General features: G+C 38.8%; 1 protein-coding gene across 3 annotated transcripts; it reads left to right on the top strand.

Annotated features, from left to right (window-relative positions):
* The first annotated feature begins 2,386 nt into the window (after window positions 1-2,386).
* Window positions 2,387-20,890, top strand: LOC140549226 (NACHT, LRR and PYD domains-containing protein 12-like). Of its 3 annotated transcripts, XM_072672646.1 has the most exons (11): window positions 2,387-2,635; window positions 4,994-5,072; window positions 5,405-7,156; window positions 9,276-9,443; window positions 9,713-9,892; window positions 10,568-10,753; window positions 12,270-12,494; window positions 14,351-14,512; window positions 14,686-14,859; window positions 15,629-15,675; window positions 15,755-20,890. In XM_072672646.1, exons 2-11 carry the CDS (start codon window positions 5,041-5,043, stop codon window positions 16,372-16,374), a joined length of 3,546 nt encoding a protein of 1,181 aa, XP_072528747.1. In that variant the 5' UTR covers window positions 2,387-2,635; window positions 4,994-5,040; the 3' UTR covers window positions 16,375-20,890. The 3 variants fall into 3 exon arrangements, with proteins under 3 accessions (XP_072528747.1, XP_072528748.1, XP_072528749.1); XM_072672647.1 differs by having other exon boundaries at window positions 2,387-5,072; window positions 9,794-9,892; XM_072672648.1 differs by lacking the exon at window positions 15,629-15,675 and having other exon boundaries at window positions 2,387-5,072; window positions 15,755-15,839.
* Window positions 20,891-21,088: the final 198 nt, after the last annotated feature.

Raw genomic sequence — 21,088 nt, forward strand, 5'->3', positions numbered from 1 at the left:
GTCGTTTACTGAATAACCAGGGTGCATGTGGTGCACTAAGAGTAATCCTCGGAAACCAGCAGCTGCCACTAGCCCTACTTAAATACACCAGCCCACAGGTGTAACACATTAACCAAACAATGAACAGTCACATGACAAACATATCCAGAAACCAAAATGGCGACGAGGGGCGTCAACCCAAAAGTCCCTTTCAACATAAAAGTCCTTCCTTAGACTAAACATGACATGGTTCATTAACATAGAGTTCATTTTCGCCTGTGAGCCGCGGCCCGGGACCGCCTTTGGGGCGGGCGCGGCGGCGCGGGCGTGACAGTTAGCTATATTCCATAAGGAAATAAATTAATGAATTTATTACTTGTGTCTTGTAAAGAGTAAGACACACAAATGACTGGGCCAGTATGGCCAAAATATTACTCATTTTTGGTGGTATACGATCTAATGTTAAGCAAGCAAGTTAAGAATGGAAGAATATGAACAGTTCATTTTCACTTTATAAAAAAATGATACTGATTCTATGTTGCTCTTTTTGAGAGTTGTCACATTTCACTGTTATTCTTTTTCACCTAGATAAAAAGTTCCAGTTCAAGAAAAAATGATTTGTCATGTTCTGGTGTAAGACAATAATATCAGGAAAGGTATAGGATCTAGCAAAAAAAGGAAAAAGTGCAGTTAAAAAAAGTGAACTTACTGTTAAACATACAGATGTAATTTGCACACAGTTTATATCTGTTTAAATGTTCATTTTATATTCTTTTTTGTGTATTTTATCTCTCTCTCAGTATGTGTATTCATATCAAACCTTCACAGTACAATGTGCTTGCCACCCCGAGACCTTAAGCCGTAAACAATTGAATTTGCATAGTATTATGAAAACTGTAGTAGATGTAGGAGTAGTACTTCATGCTCCAATGCGTAGACAGAGAATCCATGTTCTCAACAGCAACTGGTTAATTGAGTTCAGATTAATTGAAATACACTACTCCTAAACCGCACTGACACTGACCTACTGGCATAAACAGGGAGACAAACTCAGCATAACAATTTAGAATCTTAGCTGTGGGTTGGACAAAGTCAAATTCAGCAGCATAACCAATCGTAATCGTTTCAGCTGTTGGCGGGACAGCAGAGAGTGAAACTCAAAATCAATCAGAATTTCCATTTTTGAAAGGGGTGGAACTTCTCAAAGTTCAGAGTGGCCTTTATTATCATTTACCCCATTCCGGTGCCATAAGCCCCGTGGTCCTGCTCCAAGTGCGCACTCGTGACATTACCAACACTCTTTGAGAGCGCCAGTTTTAAAAGCATTCAAGTAGAGCTGACTAGACACTCATACAGCTTTTTTATATGTATAACATACAACAACCAACAGCCAAGTGGTACCTACACATTAAACTAATCAAAATGTCAAAGTCCTTTTTGCCTTCTGGTTTTATATATTTCTTGAATATGAAATGTGCTATATTTCTTAATCCTCAAAATTAGTAAAATTTGGCCTATATTTGTCTTGTATGTAAATTACATTTACTCATAATAATTAAGAAAGGAAATACTTTAACATCTAATGTGTCCAAAGATCCAAACCCGTTAGTATAAGTACACTAAAGTACACAATTAGACTTCTAGAAGCAATTCTTGCCTGGAAGCAAAATTAATTTCATTAACAAGCCACAAAATACGCCGGAAGTCCATAACCATGTAACCAATAAAGCTACTCTCCTTCACACTATGGCATTTGGCATGTCCAAATGCAAGTACTTCTTTTGCCAATCATCTGCTTTGCGACCTGCATTCCAGCTGCACACACGCAGGTATTAACAGCTTAATCATTCTCATGCAACTCCATGAGGCCTGAAGGTACACACAAGGTGTCCACTTTCTGTGAATCCTATAAACTTCATTTCACTTCTTAAATATCACTGTGTTCGTCTGCTATATGATATATTTAACTGAAACTGCTGATCTGAACTGCCAATGATTTATGAAGGAAAATCATCAAAATTATCAGGGATGCCCAAACCTTTTCATACCACTGTAAACACACACACACACACAAACATCATTGTATTATAATAAATACTACATAGGTACCATGTCTTCTGTAGCTTAGAAATGTAGTGTTTCATGCTAAATGTAAGTATAAAATGTAGTATTTTCTCAATATGTCTATGATGAAAAGGAAAGACAAAATGTGCACTGGATAAAAAAGCTTGTCTTTGTAAGAGACCTTTTATTAATGATAATATATTATTATTATTATTATTATTCAATTGCGTCAGAGTGATCAGCACTTTCTGGGAGTTTGCCTCCCAGTTGATTGTATAACAGTGCTCTCTACTGGTCATGTTTTGTCATCGTAATAAAATGTTTGTAGAGTTCAGTGGAAACACTGGATTTGTTGCGCGTGCACGCGAAGGGGAGTCGGATTCGGCAGAACACCGGAAGGATCGTTACACGGTGCCTCTAGTTTTCTGATGCTACGGAACAAGCCAGTTATAGCTTCGTGCACGCTCTTGTCTTGGTTGTCACTGAAGTTCAACATTCACATACAAGGGCGGAACTCTGCTCACACACTCTCAGCACACAGCCCACCGTCATCACGTCTCTTCTCTGGGGCTAGAAGACGATTTCTGAGGAGGTATGCTGACTTTAAGCCGCACTTTTCACGGTTTTCAGAATAGTCGGGGATGTATTTCGGTTAACAGCTGTTCTTATGTTGTCACTGTCAACAAAACAGACTCTTGTGAAATACTTGCGTAGCGACTGTCTGCGGACACTAGCTAGCCCACTTTACCCCGACTAATGAACGAGCTGTTATTTTGAATGGAGGTTATTAAGCTAGCTAATAATAAGCTAGCTAGCTTATTATTTGCTTGAGTGTTACAAAAGTTTAGATTGGGAATAATATTCAATTAAAAAAACGTTTTCTTATCACTTCAAGCTGACCTTATCATTATCCTCTGATACAGAAATTTTACCTAGCTAGCTAATGGTTTATTTAGGCAGCTGTACTGATAAAGAAACACTATGTTAGCATGCTTTGGCTCTTCCCAGTGAATCCAACTGAACAAATGACTGTAATATCATATTTATATTAACATATTCATATTAAATCATATTAATATAATCATAGGTATTGTAAATTCCAAAGACAGATGGAGTATTTGTTTTAATGGATGAATACAGTTCTCAGGAAATTGAAAAATATGTCAGAATTCAGCTGACAGGGCTCCACACTGCGACTAAAATTGTGAGCCAAAATATTTACATTGCTAACATTTAAGGCATTTAGCAGACGCTTTTAAACAGAGCGACTTACAAAAGTGCTTTGCTATTTACCCAAGAATAACCTCAGCTAGTTTGAATAGGCAAAAAATTCAAAGATACCTCTAAGTTTAGATACTACTAAAGACAAGTCAATAAGGTGACCATAGTACTCTACTATTCGCCTATGTGTTCTCGGAAGTGGTGGGTCTTCAGTCAGCGTTTGAAGACAGCGAGCGACTCTGCCGTTCCGACACCCAGGGGAAGTTTGTTCCACCACTTTGGTGCCAGGACAGAAAAAAGCCTGGATGCTTGTCTTCCGTGGATGGGGATCAGGGATGGCGGGTCAAGCTGGGCCGTACTTGAAGCAAAAACAAAAATGTAGCAGCAAAGTAGAGAAAGATGAAGAAGTAAGAGAAGGAACTTTGATTCAGCTTTTTGAACACAGCCAGTGTTTGAGTGATCGTGTGACGAAACGTGACGAAACAATTAAAATGCCACATTTTAACACGCACACACGTTTTTCCAATGAGGTGATGACGCAGCTGTAACTGGTCCCACTCGTAAACGCAAACATGATTGGTTAATTTCTCTGTCAGTTTCTGTTTATGGATAATACAATGCATTAGGACTTAACCCTCATTTGTGAACAAATTGTCACAAATGGAAACCAAAGGGAGAGCTCAATTCACAGTATTCGCCTAGATGCCCCTGAAGAAAAAAATCTGTTTCGACTGTTTTGACTTTTTATCCATAGAGATATCTAAATGGCTTTGGATATTTGGCTACATAGACAAGCACAAGGGACATGTGATAAAAATGTATTATCACCCAGTAATATAACAACATAGCTTCTTTCGCCCACTTACAGCACCAACCATCATCAAGCAAGAAAGCCTGTCATTATCTCTGTTCCCATCTCCCTCTTCTCCTCTTCCGTCAGTATTTCCTTTCCTGCAGTACAGGTGCAGGTGTGGCGCAGCAGGAGGCGGGTTTTCCTCCATAGCTGACGGCAGACTAGCGTCCCGCTGTGACTCCATGTTTATTTGGAAACACTTGCTTTTCTCCATCCAAACAAATCAGTCAGTGACATGTCATGTTAAGGAAGGAAAATGTGTTCTGTTTGTGTTTCACTTTAACTTTAGATTTAAGCATGATGTGAAGACCATGTTTTTTCCCCACAGTCAGGAGCAAGTCAGGTGTTTACAGGGGTTTGGTTGGTGATGGTAAACGTCATATAATGGGACAGTCTCATTGTATAAACATTATATAATGGGAGTCCCAGTGTCCTTGATTTGTTAGGGCTGTATCCACATACCACTGACAAAACATCTATTTAAAGCTAATGCACTGTGGTAGACTGAAGTCTATGTTTACTTTTGTATTAATATATTTTATTAATGTATTATTATTTTATATAAGGGTTTAAATTCTTCAAATCATTTTGTTAGTGTGTTTATGTTAATACTGTGACACACTGGTATATAAAGCTACATTCTGTCCTTATTTTTAGGCAACATGGTATTGCATACAATCAGTTTTTCCTCAATCTTGACTTGATTGCCTGATTGATCTTATGCACATTGCCATTGGCTGGTGTACTTCTATGGCATAAATTGTTGAATAGCTTGCTGCATACTTGTTCTCTGTTGGTTTAGATTTGGATTCTTGACTAGTTTCAGAATAGTCAAGACCACAATGTGTGATTTGTCTTTCTGACTGATATGAACAGGTACATTAGGATACCAGACACCACTCTTCATTAATGATTAAACAAGAATGGCAAGTGGCCAGTCAGATGTCCCTAAGAGGTAAGACTCCATCACATACCTCAGAGTTTAGAAGTATGACCTCAAATAAAAGCAGTTGTACTTGTAAAAGGTGTGACAGTATGACCTGCATTTCTCAATTTAACAGTATTCAGGAATGAATATAATGGACATAGCTGTGGCTGTAATGCAAAAACAGTTTTTTGAAAGCATCTTGGCACAACCAACAATTCTTAAATGGTCAAGCAGGCATTACCCTAAAGACTCCCTCAACCATTTAAAATGATTGTGAGTCTAAGATACGGTCCGGAATGTTAATCTTGATTAACACTGCGGTTATTTTTATTTATGAATTCTTTTTTTTTCCTTGCTAGTGAGGACTGCCTTGTTGAACACACCCACTTACTCAGATCTTTGTTGAGAGACAGACTAAAAAAGAAGTATCAAAGTCTTGACATCACTGACTATGTTCCAGTGAAACTCCATTTATCCAAAACAAAAGAAATCCAGAATCCAGTGCTTGAAGGCCTGAAAGTCACTGTAAAGGATTTTCTTAAAGATGAGAATGTAATCGAGTATGATGACCTCTTCAAACCATGTCCTGTCACAAATGAAGATGTCAGGACTGTTTTGATGAAAGGGATACCTGGGGTGGGTAAAACAACTGCTTTGAAGAGGTTTATGTTAGACTGGGCGGAAGGCAGAACACATCAGGACATCACTTTCGTTCTACCCCTCAGTCTCACAGAGCTGAGCTCGCTGAGGACAAAGAAATGCAGCTTCATGGAACTTTTAGGGTTGATCTTTCCAGAGCTGATGGACACCGATATTCTGAAACATGCCAGAGTCCTCTTTGTGCTGGATGACCTGAAGAGCTGCAGGGTCAAACTGAACTTCTGGCACACAAAATCTTGTGGTGATCCAGCCAGAAGGCTGACGCTGAGCGCACTGCTCGTAAACCTTATGAGAGGGAACTTCTTCCCGAAAGCCCAGATCTGGATAGCGTCAAGTTCAGAGGGATCTGATTTCATCCCGTCTAAATATGTGCAGCGAGTTGTTGAGATTCAAGGCTTGGATGATGTTCAGTGGGAAGAATATGTTAGAAGAGCTGTGCGTGACAGTAATGTAGCTGCAACAGCAATCGTCCATGTCAAGTCATCAAATAATCTCTACTTCATGCGTTCTCAGCCAGGCTTTTGTCAGATTGCTGCCACTGTGGTAGAAGAAGTTATCACAAAGATGTCGAACACGGAGCTACCACTGACTTTAACAGAGATGTACACACATTTCCTACTTATTCAGATGAGAAGAAAAGCTTTAAATGGAAACGCTGAGGCAAACCACATGAAGACTGATGCTGAGGAGATCCTAAAGTTAGGCAAACTAGCATGGCACACACTTGAGAATGACTATTTGACTGTGTTTAAAGAGGATCTGAGAAATAATGATATGGCTCCATCATTTGCAGCTGAACTCTCACAGAAATGGCCTGCATTTCTTAAAGAGGAAGAACTAACTCAAGAGAAGGCATATCACTTCACCCATCAAAGCACTCAGGCGTACCTTTCTGCATTGTATGTGGCTGTGAATTATGAACCCAGCCAAGGTAATGTGCTCCACTATACACTGGCAGAGAGAGCAAAACATCTGTTAAAATCAAGTGATGCTCCCCGTGATATGCACAAAAGAGCCGTGGATAAAGCTTTGCAGAGCAAAAAGGGCACATTTGATTCCTTCCTCATCTTCCTCCTTGGAATATCTGCAGGCCCAAGCTTCAGGGATTTGTCATGTTTTCTTTCTGATTCTTTTAAAAGAGGGAGCTCAGAGACGATTGTCCCTTACATACTGAAGTTGATTAAGAACAGCTCATCGCTAAACATATCGATTTCTCTTGTCCGGTGTCTTGATGAATTGAATGTGTCTTACACTGTGGGTGAAAGTAAAAGCCAGACAGACTGTCAGAGAAAAGTACAACAGGACTTCACACCCTCAGAGTGGTCTGCTTTGGCAAAGAACTTGCTAAATTCTGAGGATCAGCAAAGAATGTTCGATCTCAGGGAGTTTCGTAACCCTGAAATGGCTTTTGTGAGACTGCTCCCAGCTATCAAGAACTCAAGAGTTCTCAAGTAAGTAATATTCTTTGAAAGGGATTAGAGGTTCTTTTTGCCTGTCCCATTAGCATATGAGCAGTTGTCTTTGTCTTCTGGAACATTTCTTGACTTCCACTGTTTCTTAATGTAGTTTTCTTAATGACTGGAAGCACTTAAATTAACATGTAAAACCTTTGAAAACAAGTTGATAACATTAAAGCTGCATAAACTAATGACAACCAAGTGATTGAACTTCTTCAAGCTAATGAGTGATTCTGTCATGTGTTGTATTGTTAGAAAACACAATGTACAAACCATGTATTTTCGTTGGGGACAAAACTAATCTAAACTACAGCTTTTCTGGATTCTGTTTGAGAAAGTGTGCATTTTGATTAGTTTAGTTAAGTATAGTTGTTTGTATGTTGCAGACAATGGAAAGCTAGAAATGTATAATACAACATGTGCATCAGAATCAAATAAATTTAATGTGAAAGAAATCTAAATAAATAGTGTGTTGCATGCTGTCTTATAGTCATATGCATGTCTTATTAGTCAAAGTGTAAATATGTATTTTCAGTGTTGACTTGCATTGCTAGTGTGTGCCACAAGTTTTTAGATGTTGCTAGTTGCAAAGTCAAGGGGTGCAAATTTCTGTCTGGCGATTCGATTTAGATTTTTGGGTCACAATCCGATTTAGAAATGTGAAAGGAATGATTTTTCTATTCAAATGGTCCATACATTGTGGTTTAATTATGTGATTGACAAGATGAAACAACAATGTAAACAATTTTTAGTATAATTTAAAACAATACTTTTAGGTTCCATACTGTCAAATATTTTAGCATCATTTTAAATGTATACCAAAAATAGGATTTTGCATAACATTCTGTAACTTAAATTACTAGTATTAGGTTAGCTTTGCTGCCTGTCTTTTTCTTCCCAAAAAAAAAAAGAAAAAATCCATCAATGAACAAATAGTTTAAAATATATTAATACAAAAGAAAACAGACTTCAGTCTACCATAGTGCATTAACCTTTAACTGAAAATAAAATTCAAGACTTTAAAGTCATAGTTTATCTCTGCCTTTAAGTTTTAAAACGTAGCGCTAGCCTTAAAAATAAAATACATATTTCACAGACTTTTAAACCATATTGCATATTTATACGACATACTTTGTGTCCAGCCTATTAACCATACAATTAAACCCCTCGCCTTCAACTGAATAATCCTTTGTGATATAGCTAGCAGGCGATGGAGTGGGAAATCTTCACAGCCCATTGGGAATTGGCTGGAGATTTGTTGCATTGCTCCAGAGGTCGCTGGTCTGCTGCTTTTGGCCGGTTTTAAAAACTTCTTTTAGTTTAGGATGATGTGGAGCCAAATGGGCCTGCGCATTTGTCGTATTTCCGAAGTGCATCAACTTAATTTTACACTCCTTGCGAACAATTAGGCTCATATCAAGCTCTCTCTTCCCCGGGACGTTGTAGAATCCGAATTGTGCCCAAGCACTGGCTTTTAGCGACGACGGGGCAGGTTGAAGCACGCTTGCTGTACGGTGGCATAGACGGCCACCTTCTGCGGTGGCCAAATGGACACGTAATGCGGTATGCAATGCGCTTGGGAGTAGGGGGGGAAATAGCGGCAAAAAATAAAACTTAAACGCATTTGAAATCAATTTTTACAACACCCCTACAAAAGTCACAGTTTGGTTTAGGCTGGTACAACGGGAAAGCAAACTCCACTAAATGCACAAACCCATTTGCATTATGGTTTTCTTTCTTTTCGAGTTTGTTCCAGCCTAATGTGGTTTTGTTCCCCCTGAGGTAGTTAGTACAACCTGTATTGTGTTAACTATTAGAGACAACAAAACTACCATAGCATTACCATAGCATTACTGGTAAAACCTCTGCACTTTCCACAATACTATGAAACATAATGTTTACTTGCTAATGGCTTAGAGCGGAAAATTTGTGGGATTTTTTTGGTACAAATTGGTTTACACATTACATTAATCAGTTGTAAACGTACTTGTATTTTTCATGCAACTGTGTGCTCAGCACAGTAACATCTGTACCATGACGGCACAAATACACGGATCGTTACACCCCTATTGTTAACCCCTGTCTCAAGGATGATGTTGTTTCTCTGGTTTAGACTCTGTGAATGCACAGATCTGTGCTGGATGTTACTAGCCTCTGCTCTGAGATCACCATCCAACAGCATCAGAGAAATTGACATAGAGCATCACTTTATATATAAAAAAGCAATTGATTTGTTATCTGAAGGACTGAAAAGTCCCAACTGCAAAGTGGAGATCCTCAGGTGAGATTTTCTACTAGATTAAAGTTACTTTTTGTTTTTCTGTGCAAAGTTTGAAGTTAATGAAGTTAGTGCTGTTTTGATTTCATAAACCTTCTAGTAGTTACTGTAGCTTTCAGTTGCCTCAGTTCTCTGATGCAATATATACCAGCCTGTACACTATTTTGGCTCTGTAGAGGTGCGTTTCTCTACTTAAAAAAGGAAGGTAAAAAAAAGTTAATTTTTGATACATACTTCCACTAAATGTATTACCTATATACATATGTTTTTAGAACACCACATTGCCGCTTTTGTGGCAATTCAGAGCCTGACTCTCTGATTTTGGCTCTTTCATCTAACCCATCACACCTAAGAGAACTGGACTTAAGTAATGCTCACAGCGTTCCTGACAAGGCACAGGAAGATCTGGGGAAATTATTGGTGGATCCTGGAGCTCATCTGGAGAAGCTTGTGTAAGTAAAGACATAAAGCATTATACCATATAAGTTTATGTTCTAAACTACCAAGAAGGACACCCGGGTTGTGTAAGTTCAGTAGTTTTATATCTCTCACTTCTAATTCAGTGTGAAATAATGTATATGGGTGTGCCAATATGGGAATAAGCTAATATTCTGTACTATACTGTGCATAGCTACCATCAATGCCAGTACATAAACATGTTTTAGAACTTTGGATGAAATCCACCTGGATTAGTAGTACAGAGAAATCTACCATTTACAAATGCAGTTAAATGAATAAAACACAGGTACAATGGCACAGTAGCCCAGCATCTACTAAACATTCTGCTTTTCTGGTGTACACCACATGCATCATCAGGATAATAAAATGAAATATTGGCCAAACTGAATCATTTGTCCAGTGATTTTTTTTAAAGCAATTATCTGATACTGATATGATTACAATATTATGCTACATTCCTATGACATATGTGTAATAAAAAGGATGATGGCCATTCCTAATACTAGGAAATTGTCTAGAAAAAATATTTGGAACAAAGAACTTTCAGAAAGAAACACATGACTGATTTGACACACATTATGTTCTCTAATTTAATTTTGCAAAGATGGAAAGATTGACATGATCCGTCTGAATGTCTTTTTTCTGTTGATATGTTTGGTCTTCCTCAGGCTACGCACCCATGGAAGACTCGAAGTAAGCTTCAGCAAGATCTTGGCCACAGCTCTCCATAGCAGCACTTGCAATCTGAAAGAACTAGACTTGAACCACGCATACAGCAATTGTGATGACGAGAGTGCAATTTCACTGCTGTCGGCGGGACTGGGAGACCAATGCTGCCAAATTAGGGTCCTGAGGTACATAAATTAGGATTCTGGGGTAGATACTTCTTATAATTTCCACAGATATTCCAAAAGAACCATAACAGTGTGTGTGGATGTCAAATTGAATGTATAAATGTGAATTGATCTTCAAAGTGCAGGGCACTCTGATGGTGTAGATGACTGCATTTATATTTTAAGTCATATGTCTGTTTTGCAATAAATGATTTAAACAGAAGCAGTAATAATAAAGGATTTTAAAGTGATAACAGTGATAATAAAGGACTAATAAATGATTATCTTATAAAACTGCCAGAAATGCAGATTCTGACTTTTAGTATAGATGTTTTAAATATATTCAATCAGAATAATGGTTGGGTGACTTGCTTTGGGTGTAGGTGATTTACTTGCTGAAATGAATAGTTCTGCATTAAAAAAAATGAGCTATTTTAGTTTAAAGTGGGCTATTCTTTGCTAACATTGCTAACAAATACTGGAGTGTAATCTTTGTAAATACAAGCTTAAAAATGGCTCAACACAGATCCAGATCTTCATTTATTGCATGCAAATCAATGTGGTTTAGACTTACTGTAGTTGATCAAAACAAAAAGTTCTCAGCAGAGTTGAATGGGGGTGCAACCAGTTTAAGTAACCAGAACCAGTTCTACCTCAGCACAATATGTGGTATCATTCTGCAAATCACGGCTCAGTATAAAAGCTGAATTGGACTACTAAATAGCACATTATGTGGAAGATTTTGTAGATTTAAACATTTAGACTGAAGTCTGTTTGTTTATATGTCTATATGTTTGTTTATGTTTTGTCTGTATAGGTTTTAGCGTTTTGATAAATCAGCATTTGGGATAAAATGATGTCATTGTTTATCAGCATTTGCCTAGCACCTTTTATTGAAAACTACACTCAAAATGACTGCATTTGTGGTAAATGATATGCTATATGTCTGTCCATATTTGTGGACACCTCTTCTAACTTTAAGTTGCTCCCACAGATGTGCAAATGCGCACACACACAGTTTGTCTAGTCCCTGTAGAGTACTGTCATTAGAATAGGAATCTCTGGAGCAGATAAACATGAACCTAATGCCGGGCGTAAGCTAGGGAGGTCTAAAACCTCCCAAGAGCTATGGAGCTGTGCTCTCTGGAACGATGGTGCTCCATTGAATATTTTTGATGAGTTGGGCAGTTGAGGATAAGGTGGGGTAGTGATCATCCAACATCCTGACTTCGCTAATGCTCTTGTTGCTGAATGCAATCAAATCCTTACCCAATATTTCAAACTCACAACAAAATCAGGATAAACTTTAATGACCTTGATTTCAGATGAAACAATGAATAAGCAGGTGTCCCAATACTTTTGAACACCCTTTACTACTTTCCAAAACAGTTATTTTTTGCAATTAAAAAAATATAAATGAGAAGTTTAAAATAAGTTAAAAATAATAATAAGTTAATTAAAAAGAGGGTTGCAGTCTCAGTCCTGTGACATTTAATGACTTTTATCCATCTTCCTTATTTTTTCACTGTCTCTCCAGACTGGCAGATTGTTCTGTAAGACAAACAGGATTTACTGCACTGGTCTCTGCTTTTTCTTCGAACCCTTCACACCTGAAGGAGCTCGACCTGAGTTACAGCACACCTGGACTAGAGGCTTTTCGTCAGCTTTGCTCTTTGCTGGAGGACTCTCATTTCAAACTGGAGACGCTAATACTAAATAAACTGGATTGGTGGGACTTCAGAACCCCCATGTTGGCCGTTAGGTTGGTGTGCACACATTCACCAATGCCATTTTAGAGCATATCTCACCACTTAGTGTTACTTCACCATATTTATCAGCTGTGAGGGAAGTCAATAAACAATAGGTCTGCCTATAACTGTAACCACCAGTGTGAAAATTATATTAGAGCAGGTCTTAAACACATAAAACACATTCCTTGCCACTGTCGCTTGCTCAAAAGAGGCTTGGACCCGGATCTCTGTAAAGCTGCTTTGTGACATTTGTTGTTGCTTCTAGTTCCCGATCTAGTCTAGTATCTACTGACAGACTTTAATTACAGAATATCTTTTTTCTGCAAACTATTATAACTATAATTTAAATAACTATAAACTAAGTATTAGTTTTTAGGTTTTGTTGAAATATGGTGTCATACCCCTGAATAAGGAACTTTTTCCCCCACTTCTCCTGTTTTATCAATGAGAAAACCAGGAATCAAATGAGAGCACCCCTTTCTGGAAGTTTATAGACATAAGTGGGTTCTTATAGTATTCTTTAGTTTTTTAACACAACTTTCAACTTGAAATGTACACAAAACTACATTTCTATTGAGCTGTGTAGTGTTCCCAGCTCACTCTGCTGCAACATTCGCAAGCCCCTCTGCTTTATTATGTCAAACACCTTATTTCAAATGACTGAATAAAACTAAAGATGTCGTATTGGACGAGATCCTCTTGATCCACATAATTCATGGTTAACAGTCATAGCTGCTTGTGCCAACATCTTTATTTGTTATTATGATCTACATAGCTAAATTAATTTTTTCCTCTGTTAATGTCCAAGGACAACAACTATTTTGATCTGGTTCTTTGTGTATACCTGGCACAGGATGATTGAGGCATCAAGTTCAACAGTTAGTAACATTGCGCCTCATTCATAAAACGCAAGCAAAACTAATTTACACGTAAACCGTGCATAAAATCTTTTTAGCGAAAGACCAAATCCATTTAAGCATTCGTAGTCTTCAGAAGTGAAGACTACAACCAAAATTTACACACAAAGTGTCATTTGATGTGATTCAAGCACTTTAATTTAAGTACGTACGATTTGAGTATCAATAATTAATAATAATTGTTCTGTTGGTTGGTCTGCACAAGCAGGCATGTCTGTGATCCATGCAATAACTAGTGGGATAAAATTAAAATAAAACCCTTTAAATCTAACCTCTGGATCCTTAAACCTGGCCCTTTAAATAACATTGTCTTCAGGATTAAAACGTTAAAGCTTTGAATGGTGCCTGGGTTTGAAACACTGTAGAGATTGGTTTTGGGACAGACAGAACAGAAGCAGAAGCGTCAGACAGAAGCTAAAGCAGAAAAGTGTTGGTAGGTCAGACGCTGTATCATTGGTGGGGCAAGCAGGCAGTGTTGATACTACATATAGCGGGCCGTGACCGTACCCAACTGCATTTGGTTTACTTGCAGTTTGCTCATGTTTCGAGGGGTTTATGAATGAAGGACAGATTAGAAAAGCCTAATATATCGTAAAGCGTCATATATATACACAAATTCACATAAGTTGTAACTAAATTATCTTCTGAGTTAATATAGTGTCTCAATTTTAAAACAGTAAAAATAAGGAGTAACTGAAAATATACCTTTCAAAAATATACCTTTTGAAACAAAAAACTAGCATTCTAACCATGTGCTAATATATTAGCACCAGGCTTACACACTAACCACAAGCTAACATGCTAGTCACCATACCATGATACATACAGTTATGCAAGACATGCTGTCACACAGTCCTGTACATTGGATTTAAGAGAATGTCAAGGCTACAGCTTTGATATCCATGTAACATTTTTTGTGTTTATTTTTTAAATGCTGCTGTTGGACAAAGCATTGCTGATCTGGTGAGTGAAGCTTACAAAGCACTGGCTTCAGCCCTCTGCTCGTCAAACCTCAGAGTGCTGGACCTCAGTATTAACCGCTTGAGAGATTGCTCAGTGGAGTTGCTGTCAGTTGGACTGGGCCATCCTGCATGCAAACTGGAGGTTCTCAGGTGAGTTCAAAAAGTTACATGGGATCAGCACAGAACTAATAGCTCTGTGTTGACCCTTATCAAAGTTATTTAAAGTTATTTAGTTGTCACTATTTGTGATGAGTGTTCTTGAATTGACAAGGAATTCACTTCTCTGTTTAAAATGCAATTTGTCACTGATTTTCTTTTTTAAGAATGTCGCAGTGCAAAATCACAGAGGTGGGAGCCGCTACACTTGCAAATGCTCTGTGTCTAAATCCGTCCCACCTGCAAGAATTAGACTTGAGCTACAATCCAGTAGAAGGTACTGGCTTTGACCAGCTCAACTCTCTTGTAAAGGATCCAGCATTCAAAATGGAGAAAGTAATGTGAGTATGGGGAAGATGTTCTGAAGCTGATAATAAGCAACTGTAGCCTTGAATATTTTAAAGACACTGGCTTATTGTTCTGCTAGGTTTCTGCAAAAAAGTACTGATCCTCATTTAAGGTTTTATAATAGATACCTACCCAGTAATTATATCAATTTTTAAATTCATTTGAAATGATCCAATAATAAACATTAAGCAAATTCTTTGAACCAAAAGTTCTCTTTGCGCTCCTCTGATCTTGGTTTTGTCATTGCCTGGTGGTGGACTCATGAACACTGTGCAACACATTAGCCAGTTTTTTGTGATCTCCAAGAATATTGTTCAGTTTGCTCTTTGAGTGCTTTTCGCTGGATGACTACTTCTGGCAAAGGTAACAGTACTTCTACACCCAACAGTGGTTTGGTTCAGCCAACTATTTAGAAATGGCTTTGTAATGTCTTGTAACTTTGTAAATACCAGCAGCTGAGCTGTGCTCTGAAATCTTAGACAGACCAGAGTTTTGATAGTGAAGGTGTTTTTGAAATAGGACAGGGCCATCCAAACTCACCCCCCAAATGTTTTGAAAGCAAACATGATCTGATCACACATTAGGTCAGATTTAGGCAGATATTATTTGGCATTATTGTGCCATACAGAAATGTGATAGATATAAAGTTTCATTGTAGACTGTAAGTCATGGTAGTGTTTGTTGTAATAAAACATTAGTGAAATTAACAAACAAGGCAATTTTGGAATTGTTTACTAAAAAGTTCTTGTGTATCTCCTACAGTGTAGAGGGGTTTGGAGAACGTCGCAGCATAGAAGAGCTTCGCCTATGTAGGTGTGCATTTATATGGTTTGTAGTTGTGATCTGAGCCATTAAACATTAACATTATTGTCTCATTTTTCTGCTTAGATGATTGCTCACTGACTCTGGACCAGAACACAGCCTCACTGAATGTGCAGGTGTCCAGTGGGGACAAAGAAGCGTGGTACTGCCGTGAACAAAAGCAGCCTCTCCGAGAAAACTCTGAGAGGTTTAAAGTGTCCCAAGTGATGTGCCGAGAAGGGCTTGCTGGTCGTCACTTCTGTCAAGTGGAGTGGTTTGGAAGGTTTGCCACTATTGGGATGGCCTACAGTGACATGAGTAGGAAGGGATGTTTGTCAGCCTGCACACCAGGATACAACAAGAAGTCCTGGGCAATTTCAGTCAGCACACCCTATCCGTTAATGCAGGCACTTCATGATGGTGTGAAAACTCGAATTCCCGATCGCTCACCCTGGAGAGTCGGGTTGTATCTCGATTGGTCTGCAGGCATTCTGTCCTTCTATGACATCACACAAGACGAGGCTGAACTCATCCACACATTTTATGCCAAGTTTACCAGGCCACTCTACCTGGTGTTTCACATTTCTTCTGGGATACGCCTGCTGCCGCCAAACCCTGGCCCCGTCTGCTGCCATGATCACGATCCCTGGGGTATGTTACGAGGTTTTAAAGAGTGTAAGGGCTGCAATGGATCAAAAGCAGGATAAATATCACCAATAATGGCCACATGCTTGTCAGAGACATATGCAGTGTCTATAAAGTTATTCACCCCACCATTCACCCACCATATATTGGATGGTTTCCCTCTTTGTTGCTTTAAAACAGTGTGTGCAGAATTATTAGGCAAGTTGTATTTGAGAGGAATCTTTTTTTTCAACCCAAAAGACAGATAAATATCAAGGCTTAATATTTTTGGAAGTTGGAGTGTTTTTTTTTTTTAGATTTGGTTATCTTAGGAGGATATCTGTTTGTGCAGGTAACTATTACTGTGCAGAATTATTAGACAACTTAATAAAAACAAATATATACCCATCTCACTTGTTTATTTTCACCAATATAATTTCAACCAATATAACACAATTTAGAAATAAACATTTCTGACATTCAAAAACAAAACCAAAAACAAATCAGTGACCAATATAGCCACCTTTCTTTAAAGGTGCACGTATTTGTCACTGTACAGTGAAATGTGTCCTCCGCATTTAACCCATCTGGTAGTGAACACACACTCACATGTGTTAGGGGCAGTGAGTACACACACACACACACACACCCAGAGCTGTGGGCAGCCAACTCCAGCGCCCGGGGAGCAGAGAGGGTAAAGGGCCTTGCTCAAGGACCCAACAGTGGCAGCTTGCCGAGTCCGGGAATCGAACCCACAACCCTGTTATCGATATCCCGGTGCTCTAACCGCTGAGCCACCACTGCCCCACTACGATGACACTCAAAAGCCTTCCATCCATAGATTCTGTCAGCTGCTTGATCTGTTTACGATCAACATTGCGTGCAGCAGACACCACAGCCTCCCAGACACTGTTCAGAGAGGTGTACTGTTTTCCCTCCCTGTAGATCTCACATCTGGGGTTCAGATCAGGTGAACAAGGGGGCCATGTCATCATTTTTTCTTCTTTTAGACCCTTACTGGCCAGCCACGCTGTGGAGTATTTGGATGCATGTGATGGAGCATTGTCCTGCATGAAAATCATGTTTTTCTTGAACGATACCGACTTCTTTCTGTACCACTGCTTGAAGAAGGTGTCTTCCAGAAACTGGCAGTAGGTCTGGGAGTTGAGCTTCACTCCATCCTCAACTCGAAAAGGTCCCACAAATTCATCTTTGATGATACCAGCCCACACCAGTACCCCACCTCCACCTTGCTGGCATCTGAGTCGGAGTGGAGCTCTCTGCCCTTTACTGATCCAGCCTCGGGCCCATCCATCTGGCCCATCAAGAATCACTCGCATTTCATCAGTCCATAAAACCTTAGAAAAATCAGTCTTAAGATATTTCTTGGCCCAGTCTTGACGTTTTATCTTATGTTTCTTGTTCAAAGGTGGTCGTTTTTCAGCCTTCCTTACCTTGGCCATGTCCCTGAGTATCGCACACCTTGTGCTTTTTGATACTCCAGTAACATTGCAGCTCTGAAATATGGCAAAACTGGTGGCAAATGGCATCTTGGCAGCTTCATGCTTGATTTTCCTCAATTCATGGGCACTTATTTTGCGCCTTTTTTTTTTCCAACACGTTTCTTGCGACCCTGTTGGCTATTTGCCATGAAACGCTTGATTGTTCGGTGATCACGCTTCAAAAGTTTGGCAATTTCAAGACTGCTGCATCCCTTTGCAAGACATCTCACAATTTTTGACTTTTCAGAGTCCGTCAAATCTCTCTTCTGACCCATTTTGCCAAAGGAAAAGAAGTTGCCTAATAATTAAGCACACCTTATATAGGGTGTTGATGTCATTAGACCACACCCCTCCTCATTACAGAGATGCACATCACCTGATTTACTTGATTGATAGTTGGCTTTAGAGTAGCCTATAGAGCTTGGAGTAGGACAACATGCATAAAAAGAATGATGTGATCAAAATACTCATTTGCCTAATAATTCTGCCCACAGTGTATATGGAATCATGGTCAGTATAATTTTCTTTGTATACATGATTTTTTTAAAATGTATCTTTAATGTCACAGTGGAAACTTCTACAATTTCTACAAAGTAATGCCAATTAAATTAAAATCTATAATGTAAAATAGATTTTAATATTCACCCTGACCTAATTTAACAGAGGTCCAGGCAGTTGGTAACTGGTCTTACAGTTAGCGAAATGGAGATCACCTGACCTCCAGTCACTGGTTAATCCTGGCTACAAATACTGTCAACATTTAATTGTGGACAATTACGACAAAAAACATTTAATGTATTTTAATAATAATCCTGACCACCTTACACCAAATGGGACTGTTGGGTATACTGTCTGTGACAGTAAAATTGCTTGAAAAGTAATTTGATGTTTTTATTGACTGAACTAAATTAACAATGCTTCGGTTCAGACTACTTTACACTCTTGTATTCTCTTAATCATGTTTCTTTTGTATGGGCATAAATATTTCAAAGTTTTAAAAGCTGTGTCTGGTTGAGTGATACTTTATATTTATTTAAGCGTTCCTTGATGTGACCTGATCTGTAGCTCATGGTCAAGTGAGGTTGAAGCTAAGGAAGTTTAACATTAACCAATCCTCATCTCACACACACACTAGAAGACATTTGTCATTGCAAAACTCATGAAATAACACGTGTGTAGCGAGTAAATCAGTCAAACTTGTAAAGGGGTCCTTCTGCCAACAGAGCATGCACCATTAAACAGCCTGATTAACTGCAACGGTTTGCTCTGCGCCAAGTCTTGAGTTTTATTCTATGCGAATCAGATAGCACTGGTAAATGGTATTGGTCCCATCCTAAATACTTTTTGTGTAGCAAGTTTGTGTTCCGATGACATTTACTGTGCTGCCCTTGAAAATTGCGACCCAACCAGAGAGCGCTGCATCTATTGTCACCACCTTTCATGAAAGCACCACACCGAGAGGAATGGCGATTTCAAGAACTAATGGATTTCTCCACCGTCTCAAGGTCACTAAGCACTCTGCTCATACTGAAACAATGGCGCAAATGGTGGGGTAGGAATAAGTGTAGATCTTGAACCCAGCCCTAAAAATCGAAGGGAATCAATGACAGAGTGAATGCCATCAGGACCAATAGACAGAGACTCTGATCACTGTGAAGGAGGGATGTGTAGAATGATAGAGTATGGTACACTTCTGGTACTTTGGCATAATTTGCATTAAATCCCAAGTTGAAAGGTAGGACACCTCCTGTGCCTGAGAGCCCTCTGCGAACTTACAGGACTTCTTAAAAGATCTGCTGCTATCGTTAGTCCTAATGCCAAATACCACAGGACACCTTCAAAGGTCTTGTGGAGTCCATGCCTCAGTGGACCCAAGATTCTTTGATCTTTTTGGCCACCAGACTAGACATTATGTTCACAAGCACACCATATCTACGGTGAAGCATGGTGGTGGCATTATCATGATGTGGGGAGGGTTATAAGATAAATGGTAAAATGGATGCATGGAAATATAACAAAAATCCTAGGGGACAATCTGCTTCAATGTGCAAGAGAACTGAGACTTGGGGAGAGATTTATTTTCTAACAAGACAATGCCCTAAAGCACCCAGCGATAGCTATACAGAAATAGTTTAAAAACAAGTTGAATGTTCTGGAGTGGCCAAATCAGCTTCTGACTTCAGTCTAATAGAGAATTTGTGGCTGGGCTTTAAAAATACTGTTCATGCAGAAGAGGATGGAGTAAAATTGCAGTGTCCAGATGTGCAAGCCTGGTTAAGACCTACCCACACAGACTTAGTGCTGTGATTGTGGCCAAAGGTAAATTTACTAAATAATAAGATGAAGGGGGTGATTATTTATGCAAACATTATATTTTGGATTGGTTTTATACTACTTTGTAGAAGTCTGCTTTCACTTTGGCCTTAAATAGTTTTTTATATTCCATTTTTTAGGCAATGTATGGGCAAAAGTATTGGGACACATGCTCATTCATTGTTTATTTAAAAATCAAGGGTACTAAAATAGGGGGTTACCTTTTGTTGGAGTTACTGTATCCATTGTTCAAAGAAGGCTTTCTACTAGATTTTGGAGCATTGCTGTGAGGATGTGATTGCATTCAGTGACAAGAACGTTGGTGAGGTCAGGATGTTTAAAAATCATGACACCACCTTATCCCTAACTCCCCAACTCATCCCAAAAGTATTGGATGGATCACCATCATTCCACAGTTCCACTGCTCCACAGCTCAATGCTGGCTGGCTTACCCCTCTAGCCATCTCTTGGCATTAGGCATTATGCCAATAGGTTCACATAGAGTCCCATTCAATTGGGAATACTCTCTACAGGGACTATACTAGCTGTGTGTGTGTGTGCGCATTTGTGCATCTGTGTCAGCAGTTGATACAATTTCATGTAGCTAAATACATTCATTAGAAGGTTACCACTAACACATAGTGTAATACAAACGTTAAACTCCTAGGAACAAAAGAGATAATCATCACTATTTCTGTTGTTAGGTAATGACCTCTTGGTGTTTACAATCATCAGTGTAAAAGTGTCAATATTGTTATTATTATTATTATTGTTGTTGTTGTTGTTGTTATAACATCATAAACAATAGAACAGTAATAATACTATGTAATATATTCATTAATAGTAAAGATTTGCTAATATACCCTACATACTTGGTGTCTGTCTGAGGACCATCACTGTGTATTTAGTGCCCATGTGAGAGCTTTAAATGTAGTGTGCAGTCCGGTTGGGGAAATTAAACAATGTCAACAATGTCTGTTAC

The sequence above is a fragment of the Salminus brasiliensis genome, chromosome 2 (assembly GCF_030463535.1).
Source record: "Salminus brasiliensis chromosome 2, fSalBra1.hap2, whole genome shotgun sequence".
Taxonomy (NCBI): domain Eukaryota; kingdom Metazoa; phylum Chordata; class Actinopteri; order Characiformes; family Bryconidae; genus Salminus; species Salminus brasiliensis.

Bases quoted from the DNA above. Each gene is read 5' to 3' on its own strand.
- LOC140549226 (XM_072672646.1), top strand. From the start codon at position 5,041: ATGGCAAGTGGCCAGTCAGATGTCCCTAAGAG. The intron at 9,444-9,712 runs GTGAGATTTTCT...ATATGTTTTTAG, and splicing joins TGCAAAGTGGAGATCCTCAG to AACACCACATTGCCGCTTTT. The intron at 12,495-14,350 runs GTTGGTGTGCAC...TGTTGGACAAAG, and splicing joins ACCCCCATGTTGGCCGTTAG to CATTGCTGATCTGGTGAGTG.